This window comes from Equus asinus, chromosome 2 (genome assembly GCF_041296235.1).
Source record: "Equus asinus isolate D_3611 breed Donkey chromosome 2, EquAss-T2T_v2, whole genome shotgun sequence".
Classification (NCBI taxonomy): Eukaryota; Metazoa; Chordata; class Mammalia; order Perissodactyla; family Equidae; genus Equus; species Equus asinus.
In genome coordinates, this window is record NC_091791.1 from 29,864,182 (window position 1) to 29,883,892 (window position 19,711).

Here is a 19,711-nt window from a genome sequence, read left to right on the forward strand (position 1 = left end):
GGCTTTTTGCCAAGCGGTGCCATGTCCGTACCCGGGATCCGAACTGGTGAACCCGCGGCTGCCAAGAAGTGGAATGGGCAAACTTAACTGCTGCGCCACTGGGCCGGCCCCTGGCATAATATTTTTAAGGTTTATCTACTTTGTACCAGGTATTAGTACTTCACTCTTTTTTATTGTCAACTATTCCACTGTATGCATATGCCATATTTACCCAATCACCAGTTGGTGGACATTTGGATTATCTCCACTTTTTGTATATTGTGAATATACTACTATGAATATTCACATACAAGTTTTTGTGTGGATGTGTGTTTTCATTTCTCTTGAGTAGATACCTAGGAGTGAAATGCCTGGGTTATATAGTAACTACATATTTAATGTTTTAGGAAACCGCAAAACTGTTTTCCAAAGGGGCTGTACCATTTTACACTCCCATTGGCAATATACGAGGGTTCCAGTTTCTCTCTATTCTTGCCAACACTTGCTACTGTCTCTTTTTTATTACGGCCATTCTAGTGGATGTGAAGTGCCCTCTCCGTGTGGTTTTAAGTTGCATTTCTTTAATGAACAATGAGGTTGAACATCTTTAAATGTGCTTATTAACCATTCATATGTCTACTTTGGTGAAATGTTTATTCAAATCTTTTTAAAGATTTGCCCATTTTTAAATTGGGTTGTTTGTCTTATTATTATTGTGTTGTAAGAGTTCTTTATGTATTCTAGATATTTTATCCAGTACACGGTTTGCGATTGTTTTTTCCCAGCCTGTGGCTCTCTTTTCATTTTCTCAATGGTATCTGTGGAAAGATTTTTGAGGAAAAAATGGACAAGACAGAGCTGTGCTTCAGAAAGATAGTCTGGCAGTAGTATGTGGGATGGATCAAAAGGAACAGAGAGCTCTATTTTAATGCACCTCCTTAAACTGTAGTATAGGGAACAAGCACAAGTTTCTCAAAATTCTCTGGGAATCAAAGGGTTATAAGCAGCAATTTATTGAAGCTTGTTTACAGCCCAGTTAATCAGTAAACCAGAATCAGTAAATCTACCCAATCTGGGGAAGTAGAAAAACCTTTCAAAAGGTTTTCCTGGATTAGAAGCAGGGAAATGGAGGAGAGACGAGTGGCTATTCCAGAGCTACATAAATAATTTCCACCTTTGGACAGGACAGTTTGACCTTCCTTCCCAGGTGCTGTCACTGGTGTTTACTGGCGGGAAACTAGGAAGAGCTGGTTCTCGGCCCCTTGGATTGTGACTGGCGAAGAAGCCAGGTTGTTGGGAGAGGTGGGGCCCATTTCGGTGGGTCTCTGAGAAAGCCCAGCCAGATGTCAGGCCTGCTCTCAGTCTTCTTCCACCTCCTCTTTCTCTTCAAGTTGGTTGCCCCGGTGACCTTTCGCCATCACCGCTATGATGACCTCGTGCGGACGCTGTACAAGGTGCACAACGAATGCCCTTATATCACGCGGGTTTACAGCATCGGGCGCAGTGTGAAGGGGAGACACCTCTACGTGCTGGAATTCAGCGACAACCCCGGATTCCATGAGCCCTGTAAGCCCTGAGCAGTTCTTGGAGTGTATGGGGCCGGACCCTTCCTTACAAATCCAGCGACCGGGGTGGTTTCTGGGTAGGTCAGTGGGTCCCTCCACCTACAAAGTATCACCTCTCCTCAGCCTGGGCTAAGTCTTTCCCTACTTAACCCTCAAGCTATCCCTGCCTCTGGGAAGCTGCAACCTCAATCCAGGCTCCATCCCTTCCTCCATCCTGGGTTCTGTTTGCTCAAGACCTTACTGGGAAAAGGTGAGTGTTCTCCCTGCTCCCATCCCCTCCCCCCTCCTTCCCTGCCATTACCCGTTTTTCTCCCTTGCTATTTTTCTCTTTCCCTAGCCAATGCTTCAGGAGACATAAGGAGAAACAATTAGCCCTTCTGTTCTGCCTGAAAACTTAGAAGGGTTTAGGGATATCTTTTTGGGGAATGAGAGTGGGATAGATATGGTATCCTGGAAAGAGTCTGAGGTCTGCAGTATTAGCTTCATTCATTGGATTACTTTTTGTTAGTTTATTTCTATTATAAAAGCAATGCATGTTTGGATTAAAATGAGAAATTAGAGAAGGAAAAAAACACCTCACCCATAATCCCAGCACTCACAGATGACTACTGTTAACATACTTGTGTATATTCTTCCAGACTTTTTTCTATGCATATTTAAACCCCCCATACAAACACATATAATTTCTTTTATAAAACTGGAATCGTACTATACCTGCATTTCTCATCTCATAGTCTTCTATGAATAGCATCCATGTCTATAAATGTAGATCAATATCATCATTTTTTGGCTGCATAATATTTCATTGCATGGCTGTATCTAATTGCTCATTTATTGATGGGCATTTAAGTTGTTTCTAGTTTCTCAGTGCTTTACTTATAGCAATTGTGACATTCAAGTTATGTCAGTTCCTCCCTCAAACAGTCAACTGCAAATCTCTCTTTTCCTCTCCACTTCCACACCCTCCACACTAGCCCAAACTCCATCACAACTGGCCTAAATTATTGGACTAGGCTCTTAACTGGCCTCCTAACACCGAACTGCCACCACTCTCTGAACCCTCTATTTAGCACCGAGAAGCCAGAGTAATTTTCCTAAACACTGACATAATCTTCTCACTCCCCAGCTTAAAAACCTTCAAAGACAGCCTCACATTCAGTGGATTCTGTCCATGACAGCTTCAGAATGTTACATGGCCCAGGGGCGGGGTGGGGGTGCCGAGGAGGCTGTGTGGTTAAGTGAGGGTAAGGGCCTTGCTTTTAAGCTGCGCTTGCATAACAAGCTTTCTGCGCTTACTTGCGAGTGCTGATGGATATTATAGGGTCCCCACCTCACTCCATGCCCCTTTCTGGTGCCCTCTCTAATTTCTAGCATTCAAGTCTTCTTTGAAGCTTTTTCATACTATTCTAGCCTCCACTGATCCCTCTTTTCTCTGATGCCTTATAACTCAGCTGTTCATTCATTCATTCCTTCGTTATTCATTTCACAAGTATTACTGATATCTACTACATTCAAGCACTTTTGTAGACTCTGAATATTCAACAGAACAAAAAACAAGATCCTGTTCTCAGGCCTTAATTCTAGTGGGGTAAGACTTGCAACGCCAGGCCTGGTGGTCTAGTGGTTAATATTTGGTGCTCTTACCTCTGTGTCCTGGGTTCATTTCCCGGTCAGGGAAGAACACCACCCGCAGCCGGCTGTTAGACGGTGGGCTGCGTGATGCTGAAACACTGATATTTGACAGGAGTCAGCCGACGGGTTTCAGCAGAGCTTGTCAAAATTGGCCATGAAAAGCCTGTGAATAGTCGTGGATAGAGCATTGGAAGGTGAGAGGATGGTGCAAAAAGACCAGGCAGAGTTCAGCTCTTCTGTACACAGGGTCACCAGGAGCCAGAATCAACTGGACAGCAGTAAAAATAAAAGACTGGCAATAAATGGGTAACTAAGTAAGCACATATCAGATGAAAATAAGTACTATAGGGAAAAATAAACCAGGAAAGAGAAACAGGGAATGAGGGCCATGGATGAGTAGGGGAGGGGGTAGTTGCTACTTAGGAAAGGCTTCTCCGTGGAGGTGATTTTTGAGCATGTGATGGAACATGCCAATTGCAGGCAGAGGGAAGAGCAAGGACATGCTTGATATGTGTGAGGATCAGCAAGGAGGCCCCTGCGGCTGCAGCAGAGTGAACAATGGGAGAGCCAGAGACGAGGTCAGAGCTGAGAATGGTCAGAGATGCCAGGCAGGAGGAGGAGATCATGCAGGGTCTTATGGGCCTTTGTAAAGATGACAGCTTTTACTTTGAGCAAAGTAAGAAGCCACTGGAGGGTTTTAAGCAGTGACACGGTCTGACTTAAATTTTCAAAAGATCACTTAGAACAGGAGTCAGCAAACCATAGCCCGAGGGCCAGCTACCTGTTTTGGTAAATAAAGTTTTATTGAAACACAGTCATGCCCATTTGTTTTCCTATTGTCTATGCCTGCTTTTGCTGGAAGAGTTGAGTAGCTATGACAGAGAAAATATAGCCCATGAAGCCCAAAGTCTTTACTATCTGGCCCCTTAAGAGAAAAAGTTTGCCGACTGTTGACTCAGGAGAGCAGACTTTGAAGGCACTGGGCAGGTGCAAGGAGTTCAAGTAGGAGATTTACTGTAATAATCCAGGCGTGAGGGTGTAGGGTTTGAACCAAAATGACAACAGTGGTTGTTGTGAGAGGTCGTTGTGTTCTGGATATATTGAAAGTAGAGACAAGAGAATTTGCTATTGGGCGCCCACCAAGTGCAAGGCACTATGTGAGGTTCTCTAGGGCAGAAATCCCCAGACTTTTGGATTTCACAGAAAAGTTAAAAAAGAATTTTTTTAATAAATAAAATAGATTGGAGGGGACTATAATAGATTTCCAAATTTTATTTTACTGAACAAGGATGTTGAAGAATATTATCTGCCATCCACTATCACCATCCTTTCCCAAAAGAAGGGATATTTTAGCACCAAGAAAAGTAAGAAAGACATAATCTAAGATTAAAGAAATGTACTAAGATTAAAGACTCCACATTATGGAAAGTACACTACACCATCCTTGTGGATTATAAACATTCCTTTGGGAAAGAGAGCTGTAGGTATACTACGATAAAATAACATTGGGTTGTGTCCTAAAGAAAACTAAAAATTGTACGCATTGCAAAGGCCAGGTCCAGTAAAGGAAGTAGGACATGTGCAAAATTAGGTAAAACTCAGAAAAGGGTAAGTACCGTGAAAATGAAGTTCAAAGTGAGTTCACTCCCAAGATGGCTTCACAGAGCAAGGAACAGTCAAACTGAGCCTGGAAGGACCTGGAAATGTGGAGATGAAGAGGTACAGAATCAGAAAAGCCATGCAGGCAGGAGAGTGTTGGGTGGAAGGGAAACTACTTGGCAAGAGCTTTTCTCTTTCCTTTTAAAAGGGGGCGAGGGTGACTTTCTTTAAGTGGTTCTAGAGGCGCTTTTCATGACCTCAATTCTTACTTTCACAGAACGGTTAACACAGCCAAAGAGAAGACTAAGGAATGAGACATATGTAGACTCCTTCCTACTCTGTGCCTCAAGACATCATGTTCTCAGATACGAAGGAGAGATTTTAGTTTCCTAAGTAAGAGGAAAATTAAATTTTCAATAGGATGATTAGGAACTGTTACGCTATAACCTAGAGAACTTTATAAGAGCAGGTCTTGGGAAAACACCATTCTTATCCTGAAAAGATTTGTCTCTGAGAAGCAGCAGGGAGCTACTGTAAATGCTACCTGGGCTTCCGCTGCCATCATATTAATTAGCTAGGTGACCTCAGATAACCTATTTAACCTCTTCTCTCCCCAGTTCCTTCATCCTGAGGCTAATAATGCCCACTTCACAGGTCTTCTGTGAAGATCAGCAATAATGATAAATGCCTAGTACACAGCAGGGGTTTAATAAATGGTAGTCATTGTTACCCCAGCATGAAGTTTTGTAACGTTCGTAATTGCAATTTGTCGGAAGGAGGCTCACAGATTATTGGAAAACACCCACGGAAGCATGAGATTTTCTTAGATTCGTTACAGAAAAACAGGGAAAAGCTCCCTTTGCAAGATTAGGAATCAAGGGCGCTTGCTTTTTCCCCACCTTTCATCTTTCTGTGTACTTTTCTCACGCTTTTGCAGTGGAACCGGAAGTCAAGTACGTGGGGAACATGCACGGCAACGAGGTGCTGGGCCGCGAGCTGCTGCTGCAGCTCTCGGAGTTCCTGTGTGAGGAGTTCCGGAACCGGAACCAGCGCATCGTCCGGCTGGTGGAGGACACGCGCATTCACATCATGCCGTCCATGAACCCGGACGGCTACGAGGTGGCCGCCGCCCAGGTACTGAGCCTGCAGAGAATAAAGCCATCCTAAGGAATAAAATAAAAGCCAATAGACAATGTGTTTTCTCTGTCCCACTGTAAGTGTCACTATGTAAGAGAGCAAATAATAATAGAAATAGAATAAAGTATGAAGACTTGCTTCAGGCCTGTAGCACCCCAGGCCGTGAATGTGGGCTCTGAGCCCCAGTTCCCTCAACCCCCTTCCAGCTGAGACAATATCTATGGCAACACTGTAAACTGGAAAATACTATATAGGTGTGAAGGGATATTGCAAAATAGATCTCCTTCCCTGAAATTTTAGCTTCGAACCCTAAACACTCTACTCCCTCCCACATGACGCGACACTTCTGTTTGCATTTAGGGGGAAATATCAGGAGGGAGATCATGCTTTTCCCAGAATTGTGGGGTGCAGGTTAAGTCTAGATTCTTCATACTTCATTGTTTTTCTGTAGGGTTTTTTCCACTACTAGTATAGTACTCAGCTTCGAAATTATTTTAGAGTTACATTTGCAGGGGACACATAAGAAAAAGTGTCTATGGGCTTTTAGATTATTTCCTAAAATGGATTCAAAATGTCACTGTCTGTCTTTAAAGCGGTAATTCTTTTGTGTCTGCACATCAGAACCATACGTGAAGATTTTTGAAATACAGATTCCCAGATTCACATCCCCCAGGATCTGTTGAATTAGAATTTTCACGGGTGAATCCAGGTATCTGCCTTACTCAATGAGCGTGTTCCTTTAAAAGTTATGTTTAGGGCTGGCCAGTGGCAGAGCGATTAAGTCCTTGCCCTCCGCTGCTGGGGTGGCCCAGGGTTTCCCTGGTTCTGATCCTGGGCGGGGACATGGCACCGCTTGTCAGGCCACATTGAGGCGGCATCCCACATGACACAACTAGAAGGACGTGCAACTAAGATATACAACTATGTCGGGAGGGGGGAGGCGGAGGGGGATTTGGAGAAATAAAGCAGAAAAAAAAAAAGATAGGCAATAGTTGTTAGCTCAGGTGCCAATCTTTAAAAAAATAAATAAATAAATAAAAGTTATGTTTAAACCTGATTTGGTTTTTGGGGAGTGGCAGGGGTGGTAAATTGAAGCAGTTTTTTTTAATTTAAAAATATGTTTATTTGGGATAGTCTTGAAAATTTTTTTCATTTTTAAGACTACACATCACTACTTTACTCTTTTTTTAATTTTATTTTATTGTGATAAGAACACTCAAGATGAAATCTACCCTCTTAACAAAATTTTAAGTGTGCAATCCAGTATTGCTGTTGTACAGCAGATTACCAGAACTTATCCATCCTACTCAACTGAAACTTGGTGCCTATTGACTAGTCACTCCCCATTTCCTCCTTCCCACCGCCCCTGGCTACCACCCTCCACTGCCTGATTCCCTGAATCCTATACAAGTGGAACCACACAGCATCTGTCCTTTCATGACCAGCCCATCCCAAGCATATTTTAAACCTACTTGAGGATAGGGCTGGGGGGTAAGTAGAGGCAGGGAGGGGAATGGAGCCAAGATGTTGAACCAAACACAGATTTGACCCTTGCAATCTCACAACTGCCTGCTAACATGACTCAACTAGTGAAAAACAAAACCTTGTCCCTCCACTGGAAATCAGAGAGGTGCACGCTCACGAGCCTCAAGACTTGAGTTTCCAAAAGAGCAGGAAAATTTGAAAGAGGTGCAGGGGAGAACCCCAGCCTGGCTGCTCCCCTTCTATTGGCTTTTCCCTGTATTGCAGTGGGGAAACTGGAGAAGCACTCAGACCGCCCACATCTTTTGTGGGATGAGGTAGGATGGGAGGAAATGGGGAAAATTCCTGCCAGCCCACTAAATCCTAGAGCCATCTCTCAGGAACCAGTCACCTCTGCTCGCCTGCTGTGTACTTGTTCAGAGGGAGCAGATCTTGAACCTGAATCCAGGAGGGGACCTTTCGGGTTCTCAGACTTCCAGAGCTACCTGCCATACTCAGAGGAAGACTGCCTGCATGGGTACAGAAGGGAGACCTGGCCATCAAACTTTAAACCCACCTGTAGGTAAGGCAGAATAATGCCCCGCCCCCGAAAGATGTCCAAGTCCTGATCCCTGGGAACTGTGAGTATGTTATGTTACATGGTAAGGGGGAATTAAGATTGCAGATGGAATTAAGGTTGCTAATCAACTAACCTTAAAATACCCTGGATTATTTGGGTGGGCCCAGTGTAACCAATCTCAAGGGTCTTTTAGATGTGGAAGAGGGAGGCAGAAGGTCAGAGAGAGACTTGAAGATGTTATGCTGCCAGGTTTGAAGATGACAGAAGGGACCACGAGCCAAGGAATGTGGGTAGCCTCTAGAAGCTGAAAAAGTCAGGAAACAGACTCCCCTAGAGCCTTTGGAAGGAACAGCCCTGCTGGCACGTTGGTTTTAGTCCTGTGAGACACATTTCAGCCTCCTTTTTCTTCCTCCCCAAAGCCCAAGTGCAGAGTTGTGTATTGTAGTTGTAGGTCTTTCTAGGTCTTCTATGGGAGCCACCGCCACAGCATGGCAACTGACAGATGAGGGGTGTGGTTCCATAACGGGGAACTGAACCCAGGCTGTGGATGTGGTAAGAGTGCCAAACTTTAACCACTAGGCCATCAGGGCTGGTTCCATTTCAGTCTTCTGATCTCCGAAACTCCAAAAGATAATAACCTGGTGCTGTTTTAAGCCACTAAGTTTGTGATAATTTCTTATAGCAATAATAGGAAACTAATACACCACTAGCCCTATTTATGGAAGCCTTCTGTTAAGGGCAGTCCTTACCTGCCTGCCTAAACTAATGACTCAGTGTGAGTGGTAATACTGATAGGTAAATTAACATATCTGTTAATATGCACAGTTAAGACCTACATTGATACAAATAAGCAAGTAGTGAAAAACTCCTGGGAACAAGGAAAATCAGGATCTCATAGAACTGAAAAATCAGGTAAATGTTTTCCACTGGGCAGAACTGATGTAAGACACTTAAGAGGACTTCAAAAGTATTGTATTCTCACTGACATCTAAGAACAAAATATGAGCAAGATGCCATGAAAAATAAAGAAATCTGAAAACAATAAAGATTTCTTAGAAAAATATGAGAGTACTAGTACATCCGTGAGTTTTTAGCTGCCCAGCATCAAACCATGCACACTACTTCCTGGAATGGCCACCAGTTTGGCTGCTATTCTCTCAGTCTGTAGGGCTCCAGTGGACACCATTCCCCTTCTCCAGTGCCACACAAGCATTAAATGGAATTTCAATTTTCCAAGGGGCTTTGAACATCTCTCTATTCGATTGCTTTATATATTTCATTTATTGATGTATTTATGTATATATATATTTCCCCATATATGAATATATATATTTCATATATGAATTCCTCGAAGGCTAGACTAATGGCTCATTATCTCATTCCCCAGTATCTATCAGAGAATCTATCAAAGAGATGGACTTGAATGAATGTTGGTTGACTAAATGGGAATGAGTGAGTGAATACATGACCAAATAAATGATAAAATTTGAAGTGTGAGCAGAGAAACTTGAAGTGTAAGCCTGAAGTTGACATTGCTCAGAAGAAAGAGAAGCAAGGATACTAAGTTGAAAAAAGGAGGTGTTCCGTGGTGCGGTCACATTGGGAAACAGTTTAGCAGTTTGTGAAAAAGTCAATCATAGACTCACCTTATGATGCAGTGGGGCAGCTACCAGGTGTCTACCCAAGAGAAGTGGAAACGTATGTTCACACAAAGACTTGTACATGAATGTTTGTGGCAGCGTTATTCACAATCTCCAAAGAGTGGAAACGACCCAAATGTCCACGTACTGGGTTGAGTACTATCCCCTCAATTCACGGCTACCGGCAACCTGTGAATGCAGATAGGTTCTATCCTTATTTGGAAATAGGGTCTTTGCATATGTAATCAAGTTAAGATGAAGTCATACTGGATTACAGTGGACCCTAAATCAAATATGACTGGTGTCCTTATAAGAAGAAAGAAATTTGTATGCAGAGACACAAACACATGGGGGAGAAGACCATGTGAAGAAGGAGCAGAAATTGGAGTGATGTGTCTACAAGCCGAGGAATGCTAGGGATGACCAGCAACCACCAGAAACTAGAAGAGAAAAAGAAGGATTGTCTCCTCCAGTCTTTAGAGAGTGTCACCCTGCTGACACCTTGACTTCAGACTTCTGAAATGTGAGAGAATAAATGTCTGTGGTTATAAGCCAGCTAACTTGTGGTAATTTGGCACAGGAGCTCCAGGAAACTAGTGAAGTCTGTTAATTGGTGAATGGGTAAACAAGATGTAATAAATCCATCGGATGGAACGATTCATCAATAAAAAGGAATGAAGTACTGCTACAGGTCACAACATGGAGGAACCTCAAAAACATTACGTCTAGTGAAAAAGAGCCAAATGCAAAATGTATGGTCCCTGTGTGTGAAATGTCCAGAAAAGGCAAATCTATAGAAACAAAAAGTCATTAGTTAGGGCTGGAGTGAAAATGAGGGGTGCCTGTAAATGGGCATGAGTTTTTTTTCGGGTGATAGAAATGTTCTTAAATTAGATTGTGGTGATGGTTGTACAACTCCGTAAGGATACTAAAAGGTATTGAATTGTACACTTAAAATGGGTGAGCTTTATGGTTATAAAAGTTATCTCAATAAAGTTATTTTTTAAAAAACTAGGGGTTCTCATTATCCTGAAACACCCTACTCTTGTGAGAGCTTCCCCTGGGATCTCTACCTCCAGCACACTGTCCACCAGGAAACTTGAACCACATCCCTGGGACTTTGGATAAGTTAAAAAAGAAAATGCTCTATCACTTGATAGATTAAGGTAATACCTAAAAAGAACTGTACAGTGTTCTTCAAATAGAGGATTCAGTCTGAAACCTTCATTTTTTTGTATCTTCCTTTTCCCTTTAGGGGCTAAACATCTCTAGGGATCTGGTTGGCAGGAACAATGCGAATGGAGTGGACCTGAACCGCAACTTCCCCGATCTCAATACCTACATCTACTACAATGAGAAGTATGGAGGCCCCAACCACCATCTGCCCCTTCCAGACAACTGGAAGAGTCAGGTATGAGAATAAATTTGCATACAGAGCAGGTAAATTAGCATCTGGAATTTCTTCTAGCAATCTTCACATCAACTAAACAAGCAAGAATTAAGCATCAACTCAACTTGGTGTTAATCTGTCCAAAGCAATAATAACCGTATCTTATACCTCTTTGTGTTTATTCCCTCCCCCAGTGTAGAGCCCTCCACGGACCACATGGTCCCAAAATGTTTGACGTTGGTGGCAATGGTAATGAAGGAGGTGAAAGCAAATCATACAGTTGCACAGCACTTTGCAATTTTTCTTAGCCAGCATAACATCGTAACCCTGGGTGGTGGATGCATCAAGCAGTGTTGTCCATCCCTGTTTCATAGATATTATGCATATAGGTAAAATAATTTAAATTTACACAGCTAGTAACTTATGGAATCAGGATTAAAACACAGATCTTCCAACTCCTCATCCAGCATTCTTTGTACTGCACGCTACTGTTGACACGGAACTCTGGCATTCTACAGAGAAGCCTCTCTCACATGCAATGAACTGTATGCTCATCAGCAATGAGCCGCAGAAAAAGGGTCGAGAGTCCCACCTTTGTAGTTTTTCCTCTTCCTTTTCTATATGACCCCTGGCTACTTTGGCATACTCTCTTTTCCCTTATTCTCTCAACTGGAGAATCCCATACGATGCTCTCAGGCCTCTCTCTCCAGGCCACCCCTGGGCACGTGAATGGCTTCATCCTGCTGGTGGGCCTGCTCTCGGGAATAACTACTGTCGCCCTCAGAGCATCACTACCACCATTTTTTTACACTGCATTGGGTAGTTCTAAACGTTCTATTTGTGAATAACTAAACTTAGAGACTGAAGGGAGAAAAATAAAGCAGGTGTAAGGCTTTATATTGGGAGTTTTCCAGATGGAACAGGCTCAGTTGAAAGTGAACCAAAGTCATGCTGACATGTTTATATTTCAAATAGCAGCTATGCTCTTGGCCCAAATAAATAATAAATAAAAAATAACTTTGTACTGGTGGCATATCCAACCAGAAGGATGTTCTGATTTATTAAGCTTGTCTAAGTAAAATAAGGTAGTTCAGGCAATAATAATTAGACTCCCACTTGTTCCTCTCTCTGAATCTTAGAGGAAAAATGACAATGAGAAGTAAGTCTCTCTCTCTGGCTTCTGAGGGGACAGCCTTGAGGGAGAAGAGCAGTGAGAAGCTGGCTTTGCTCTGATGGATAGTGGCGTAGGACATGGAAAAAGGACTGCCTCAAAGGGTCTGAGCCCTGGTCACAGAGCAGGATGGGTGTCCCTGGTACTATATCCATTGTGATTGGGTGAAAATTAACCCTATTCATCCAGTCTCCCTTGGGATGGAAAAGATGGGAGCCTTCACAGCTGACCCTTGGTCCAGGAGGAGCCATTAACACATCAACACCCCATAACCTCTAAGCACATCCATCCCGAGAGGAGGAAAAACACTGAAGGCTGTAAATTATTTACTTGTCCTGCCAGTCCAAGTGGATTCGAGACTTTCTTTAATATACTGTCACTCACGGGCAATATAATATGCAGTAGAAAGGGTGGCGTTTCACTGCTTAGCTGAGACTGGCTCACGTTATGCTGTGTCTAATCCACACTGTTTGGATGTGACCACAGGAGTGTGTTCCACACGTCAGCATCACAGCAGGCATTTGGAGGGAAGGAGGAGGTTGAAAACCATTACTGAAAACCAGTGTTTTCAGATTTGTCTACTAGAGCCCTAAATTTCCACAGAGGTGCTTCAGAAGCCCCTGGAGCAGTGGGTACATTGGAGAACCCTTCCCATGGTGCCAGAGAGAGGGGTTCTGAGCTCTCCACTCATGCGCCACCCCCGCCTTCAAAAAAAAATGCTCTCACTCTCTCTCTCTCTTTTAAAATAGACTTCATGTTTTAGAGCAGTTTTAGGTTCACAGCCAAATTGAGGGGAAGGTACAGAGTTCCCATACTCCCTGCTTCCCATCGTCAACAAGCCACGCCAGGGTGGGACATTTGTTACAATCGATGAACCTATGTTGACTCGTCCTTATCACCCCAAGGCCACAGTTTACGTTAGTGTTCACTCTTCGTGTTGTATGTTTTGTGGGTTTTGACAAATGCATCATAACATGTATCCACCATTGTGTACCATACACAATTGTTTCACCGCCCTCAATACTCTCTTTTTAGCTATTTTGTATACTGGGATTCCACATAAGATTTCGTTTTGAAAAAGCGTTCCATCCACTTAATTTTTAAAACCATCGTGAAAAGATCAAAATTTCACCATCTCCACTTCTCGTATCTGGTAGGGCTCTCTTCGTTTTGTTCAGATGTATGATCTCCCCAGACCACTTCCTGACAAACTTATTGGAACAGCCCTTTGGCACCCCCAGTTGCAGCTTCACCACCAAGCTCTCATCTCTCCTCAGGTGGAACCCGAGACTCGGGCTGTGATCCAGTGGATCCGCTCCTTCAACTTTGTTCTTTCAGCCAATCTCCATGGAGGGGCAGTGGTGGCCAATTACCCATATGACAAGTCCCTTGAGCATCGGGTCCGTGGTTTCCGCCGTACTGCCAATACCCCCACGCCTGATGACAAGCTTTTCCAGAAGGTATGCAGAATGGCAGCTTGTCCAGCCAGAGGAACTTGGAGCTCAGGAGAGTAACACAGGTCAAGTCAGTAACACAGGACCCTATTAGGGACAAGCCCATAGAAAATAATTGAAAACACTGCCTGCTCATTAGGAGCTTACAGTCCAGTAAATTACACTTTGTTTTGCGTGATAAGCCATAAATTCATGAAAAAGTACATATATTGTATAGCTGTATTACCACAATGTGAAAAAATACTTAAGCTAATGACAAACGAGGAATATGCCAAAAGACTAATAGTACTGGTGGTAAGCAAGTGGCATTAAATGTGAACTTGGGGGTGTCTAATTTACAGTTTTATGGTCATATGGCTATATTAATGAAAAATAGACCATGCACAGGAAAAAGGTTTACATAATAGTTCAAAATAGGGACCAGCCCGGTGGCGCAGAGGTTAAGTTCTCACGTTCCACTTCCCGGCGGCCTGGGGTTCGCCGGTTTAGATCCCAGGTGCGGACATGGCACCGCTTGGCAAAAAGCCATGCTGTGGTAGGCGTCCCACATAGAAAGGAGAGGAAGATGGGCACGAATGTTAGCTCAGGGCCAGTCTTCCTCAGCGAAAAGTGGAGGATTGGCAGTAGTTAGCTCAGTGCTAATCTTCCTCAAAAAAGAGGTTCAAAACAGCAATAGAATACAATTAGCACTTATTTTATTTTATTAATAATATACAACTAATATAAATAATAATAGCATGAATTAGTTCAATTAATGAATTGTATAGAGAATAACACCAGTTGTTGCTTTGCAAAGCAAGTGTATTATTTTCTTCTCTAGTAATCTCATTTTGTCCAGTTATAAAATAATAATGAAAGAGAATTATAGAAATTCCAAATAGATTACTCTCCCTCCAACACACACCTCACACACCCAAAACACAGTTCTTTTCCTGGAAAAAGCCTGTCTTACTTGCTCCTTGATTTCTTTTACAAAACTCAGCTAGAAAATGTACACCTAGAAGGGAGCTTCCGTATCATCCAGTGCCGCCCCTCACTTTGCACTTGAAGAAATTTAGCCCCAAGATAGTGGGAGAATCAGAGTACAGGTCTCCTAACTCTAGTCCACACACACACACATCTCTATCTCTGCTGGCATTTTCTTTCTCTAAAGCAGATAACCAGTCGTTTATACCTAGTGGTGTTTCTTGGCTTACGCTACTTCTGCATATGAGCATTGCCACGTCAGTTGGGAACACTCAAGGTCATTTTCTGCCCGCTTTTCCTGTAGCTGGCCAAGGTCTACTCCTATGCACACGGATGGATGCACCAAGGTTGGAACTGTGGGGATTACTTCCCAGACGGCATTACCAATGGGGCGTCCTGGTATTCTCTCAGCAGGGGTAAGGAGAGTCCTGGGTACAACAGTGCTGCAAACTGAAGTAGAGTGGAGCTCATTTCTCCTTTTAAAGGATTATTTTTCTCAGGGAAATGACAAGAATACTATAGGATTTTGCATTCAGGGAGAGATCTGAAAAATGGAGAAGTCTTCAGTTGGCATTTAATGTCATCTTGTGATTCTTTAAAATGAAGTTGGGAAACCACGTGGTGTCCTTCAGAACTGGTGGTTTACAGTAGATTAGGGCATAGGAGGGCACTAATGTAGACAAGTGGTTAAGTGTGGGCTCTAAGGATACACTAGGTTAAAATCTGGCTTGCCCATTGACCAGTTATGTGGCTTCAGGCTAATTAGAATTAACCTCTCTGAGCTTTGGTTTCCTTGCCTGTACATTAAGAATAACAATACTTTGGGGCCAGCCTGGTGGCGCAGCAGTTAAGTTCACATGTTCCGGTTCAGCAGCTCGGGGTTCGCCGGTTTGGATTCCCGATGCGGACATGGCACCGCTTGGCAAGCTATGCAGTGGCAGGCGTCACGCATATAAAGTAGAGGAAGATGGACACGGATGTTAGCTCAGGGCCAGTCTTCCTCAGCAAAAAGAGGAGGCTTGGTGGCAGATGTTAGCTCAGGGCTCATCTTCCTCAAAAAACAAAACAAAAAAGAATAGCGATACTTGCCTCATAATTTTGATGTAGGTATTAAATAAAATAATGCACATAAAGCATTTGGAAATGCCTGGCTTATAAATGTTAGCTTTTTCTAAGTAGCATGGAGGTATGTCGCACATAGCAACAGATGAGCAGAGGAGCTGCCTGGACACAAACGGTTCCTCTGATATGTGCTCTCTGTACCCTGCCTGCCCTTCTCCCATAAGCAGGAGTTTGCTGTGACATTGGCCATTGATAACGTAGCAGAAACCTTCAGCAAGAGGCTTCTCTGTATTCCCTGGGCCTTCCCCATCACCAAGGCTCCAGACAGAATCTGTGTTCATGAACCTTCAGTAGATAGGAAGCCTAAGGATAGAGAAGAGGCCGAAGCAGGAAGCTGAGATCTTTTAGGAATCAGCTTTTAGCAGCTGTCTTTCCCCATCCTCTCAAATCTGACCTGGCCTGAGCCAGGTAGTAGAAGAACTCACAGGTGAGGGTTGAGCTGATGGCTGGTCCTGAGGAGGGCAGGGAGGAGGAAGGTTAGGGAGTCACCGCGTCCTGGGAAGCGGTAGACTTCCTGTGGCTGAAAACTCGCTTGAACACAAGGCAAGACAATTTTGTTGAACTTTTCTTTCTTTAGTTTGCGTTAGGAAAGCAATAGGTGTTTTCCCCCAAAGTTTAAAACATCAAATATAGGGGCCGGCCTGGTGGCGCAGCGGTTAAGTGCGCACATTCCACTTTGGCAGCCCGGGGTTCACTGGTTTGGATCCCAGGCGTGGACATGGCACCGCTTGGCAAGCCATGCTGTGGCAGGCATCCCACATAGAAAATAGAGGAAGATGGGCACGGATGTTAGCTCAGGACCAGTCTTCCTCAGCGAAAAGAGGAGGATTGGCAGCAGTTAGCTCAGGGCTAATCTTCCTCAAAAAAGAAAAAAATGTCAAATATACTTTTTCAAATTATACTTGTTCCTCCCTCTCCCTTCCCACCCTCTAGGAAAGCATGGCCTGTGTCTCCACTGAGAATCATTGCCCTAAATTACGCTGATACAATTCCAAGATCATTAAGTTCATTAAAATGATTGTCCCAACAGTGTGGTCTCTGGACCAGCATTGTCAGCATCACCTGGGAACTTGTTAGAAATGAAAATTTGGGGGCCCCACCTGATTCAGAGACTCGGGAGCTGAGGCCTAGCAGTTCTGCTGCATAGAGAGAACCAATGTGACAGGCTATGGTTGTTCTCCAGCTTTCCCCATTCTTTCTATAAGAGCTGCTTGCACTCATCAGCTTAGAGAGCAGTGAAAGTTAATTAAATGGACACTTTTTAACCCAAATGAATTTGTGATACAAATGCTATTCTAATAATCAGAAACATATTAGAAATAATTGATTTAATTGAGTAATATAGAAGATAGGAGCAAGCCAGCATTTGATGGAGCGCTTATATAGCTGCCTTCTGCTTTTTCAGGGGTCGGTTTTGCTGGGATAACTGTTTTTCAGGCTAGTGCTGTGTGTTCAGGTAGGAGGAAGGACGTGAAAGCAAGATATTCGTCTCATCTCTAAACTCCCAGGTCTGAAGAATATCATCATCCAGGGAGAAAATCTGTCCCCTGAAAGCAGTACGTGTGTGCATAGTGCATAACCTATATTGTGCACAGTGCACACTAGTGCATAGTGTAATATTAAGGCACGACGAATAAACAGACTTTGAAAGTGCTAAGAGTGACAAGAAGTGAATTCAAGTCATGAAGGAGAAAAGTAGAGGATAGAGACAACAAAATGGGCATTTGTGAAGAAAGAAAATTGGAAAAATAGAAAGGCTTGGGAAGTGGGAAATTGGGAAAAGGTTTTATGGAGGAGAAAAAGAAATGGAGGTCAAGAGATAGAATAGGTGATGGGAGTGGAGAAATTGCGATTGAAGAGAGTTGGGATGGGGCGTTGGGTGGGGACCTGCTTGCACAAGTCTGCCGCTGCCCTCTCTCCCCTAGGAATGCAAGACTTTAATTATCTCTACACCAACTGTTTTGAGATCACGCTGGAACTGAGTTGCGACAAGTTTCCCCGCCAAGAGGAATTACAGCGCGAGTGGCTGGGTAATCGGGAGGCCCTAATCCAGTTCTTGGAACAGGTGAAAGTCCATTCTTTAATTTTCATGGTTACAGAGAGAGAAGAGGTTTCCAATGGCAGGCCGGGATTTTTGTGTGGCTCAGGTCTGAATTATGCTCTGACTCAGTACAATTGATCTGGGCTTCTTCTGCAATGAAATTTATTCATTCCACATTAGTGAGCACAACTATCTGTCAGAAACAGTACTATATGCTGGGGCTTATGAGTAAACAAAGAAATATCCCTCCCCATCTGCAGCCTGTATTCTAATGAGGAGAGACAGACAATAAACAAAATAATAAAATCAATTTTATAACATGTTAAATGTCAAACGCTATGAAGAAGACCTCACAGAGAAGATGACATTTAAACATACTTAAAGGAGGTGAGGGAGAGAACCATGCAGATATTTAGGGAAAAAAGGATTCCCCGATTGAGGACACAAGAGCAAATGCAAGGCCAACAACAAACACATGAAAAGATGCTCAACATCACTAGTCACCAGGGAAATGCGAATCAAAACCACAATGAGATACCCCCTCACACTCATTGGGATGGCTGCTATTTAAAAAAAAAAAAAAAAGGTAACAGAAAATAGCAAGTGTTGGCAAGGATGTGGAGAAAGTGGAACCCTTATGCATTGTTGGTGGGAATGTAAAATGGTGTAGCCACTATGAAAAACAGTATGGTGTTTCCTCAAAAAATTAAAAATAGAACTATCATATGATCCAGCAATATGACTTCTGGGTATTATCCAAATGAACTGAAAGTGGGATCTCAAAGAGATGTTTGCACACCTATATCCATAGCAGCATTATTCGCAATAGCCAAAAGGCAGAAGCAATCCAAGAGTCCATTGATGGATGAATGGGTAAACAAAAAGTGGTGTATACATACAATGGAGTATTATTCAGCCTTAAAAAAAGAAAGAAATTCTGACATATGCCACAACATGGATGAACCCTGAGGACGTTATGCTAAGTGAAATAAACCAGTCACAAAAAGACAAATACTGTGTAATTGCACTTACATGAAGTATCAAGAGTAGTCAGATTCAGAGACAGAAAGTAGAATGGTGGTTGCCAGGGGCTGGGGAGAGAAGGGAGTAGGGAGTTATTGTTTAACGGGTATAGAATTTCAGTTTTGTAGGATGAAAAAGTTCTGGAGATTGGTTGTACAACAATGTGAATGTACTTCACACTACTGAACCATACACTTAAAAATGGTTAGGGTGGTAAATTGTATGTTATGTGTATTTTATCACAATTAAAACATTTTTTTAATTAAAAAAAAAAAGACAAGGCCAGGACACCCATGTAGGTGGAATCATGAGCGTAAGGGAGAGAGTAGTAAGAGATGAGATCAGAACGCTACCTGGGGCTGGAGCTTTACAGACCATCTAAGAACTTTAGCTTTTGCTGTGAGTTGAGTTTCGAGCAGACCAGTGACGTGACTTGATTTAGATTTTAACAGGATCATTCTGTCTGCTCTATCGAGAAGAGATTATTAAGGATGGAGAGAGTGGGGCAGAGAGACCAGTTAAAGAGCTATTACCATAATCTTTGTGAAGCCCAAATGTAAAACATATGAGAGAGGGCTTTGAGGACTCCAGAACACTGTACAAATGTTTTATGACCATAACGACCCGCTATAAACTGTTTTCTACAGGTACACCAGGGCATCAAGGGAATGGTGGTTGATGAGAATTGCAATAATCTCGCAGAGGCTGTCATTTCTGTCAGTGGGATTAACCACGATGTCACTTCAGGTAGGTGGCCTCTGCTTGGTGGGGTAAGAAGGAAGCTTTCCCTCCCGTTGTCTTCTTCAGCTTAATCAGGAGGCCAACTGGTAAGCCAGCAAGACTGGCAGGGCGGTCAAGGACACTGGGGGTGGGGGATTGGAGGAAGGAAGGCTAATCGAAATGGGGATGGTGAATTAAGAGGTGAGGACCAGGAAGATGTAAATATACCGT

At 43.2% G+C, this 19,711-nt stretch overlaps 1 protein-coding gene across 3 annotated transcripts in view; it reads left to right on the plus strand.

The window, feature by feature from the left end:
* The first annotated feature begins 1,035 nt into the window (after positions 1 to 1,035).
* The window catches only part of CPN1 (carboxypeptidase N subunit 1), a 32,060-nt gene continuing 13,384 nt past the window's right edge, over positions 1,036 to 19,711 (plus strand). The window contains exons 1-7 of one of the 3 annotated variants that reach the window (XM_014865649.3): positions 1,036 to 1,545; positions 5,713 to 5,909; positions 10,849 to 11,004; positions 13,432 to 13,614; positions 14,879 to 14,990; positions 17,622 to 17,761; positions 19,408 to 19,507. In XM_014865649.3, the coding sequence (XP_014721135.1) occupies positions 1,323 to 1,545; positions 5,713 to 5,909; positions 10,849 to 11,004; positions 13,432 to 13,614; positions 14,879 to 14,990; positions 17,622 to 17,761; positions 19,408 to 19,507 (1,111 nt within the window). In that variant the 5' untranslated portion in view covers positions 1,036 to 1,322. Of the gene's footprint in view, positions 1,622 to 5,712; positions 5,910 to 10,848; positions 11,005 to 13,431; positions 13,615 to 14,878; positions 14,991 to 17,621; positions 17,762 to 19,407; positions 19,508 to 19,711 lie in introns of all 3 variants that reach the window. The other 2 variants (XM_044752668.2, XM_044752679.2) reach the window with 2 other exon arrangements.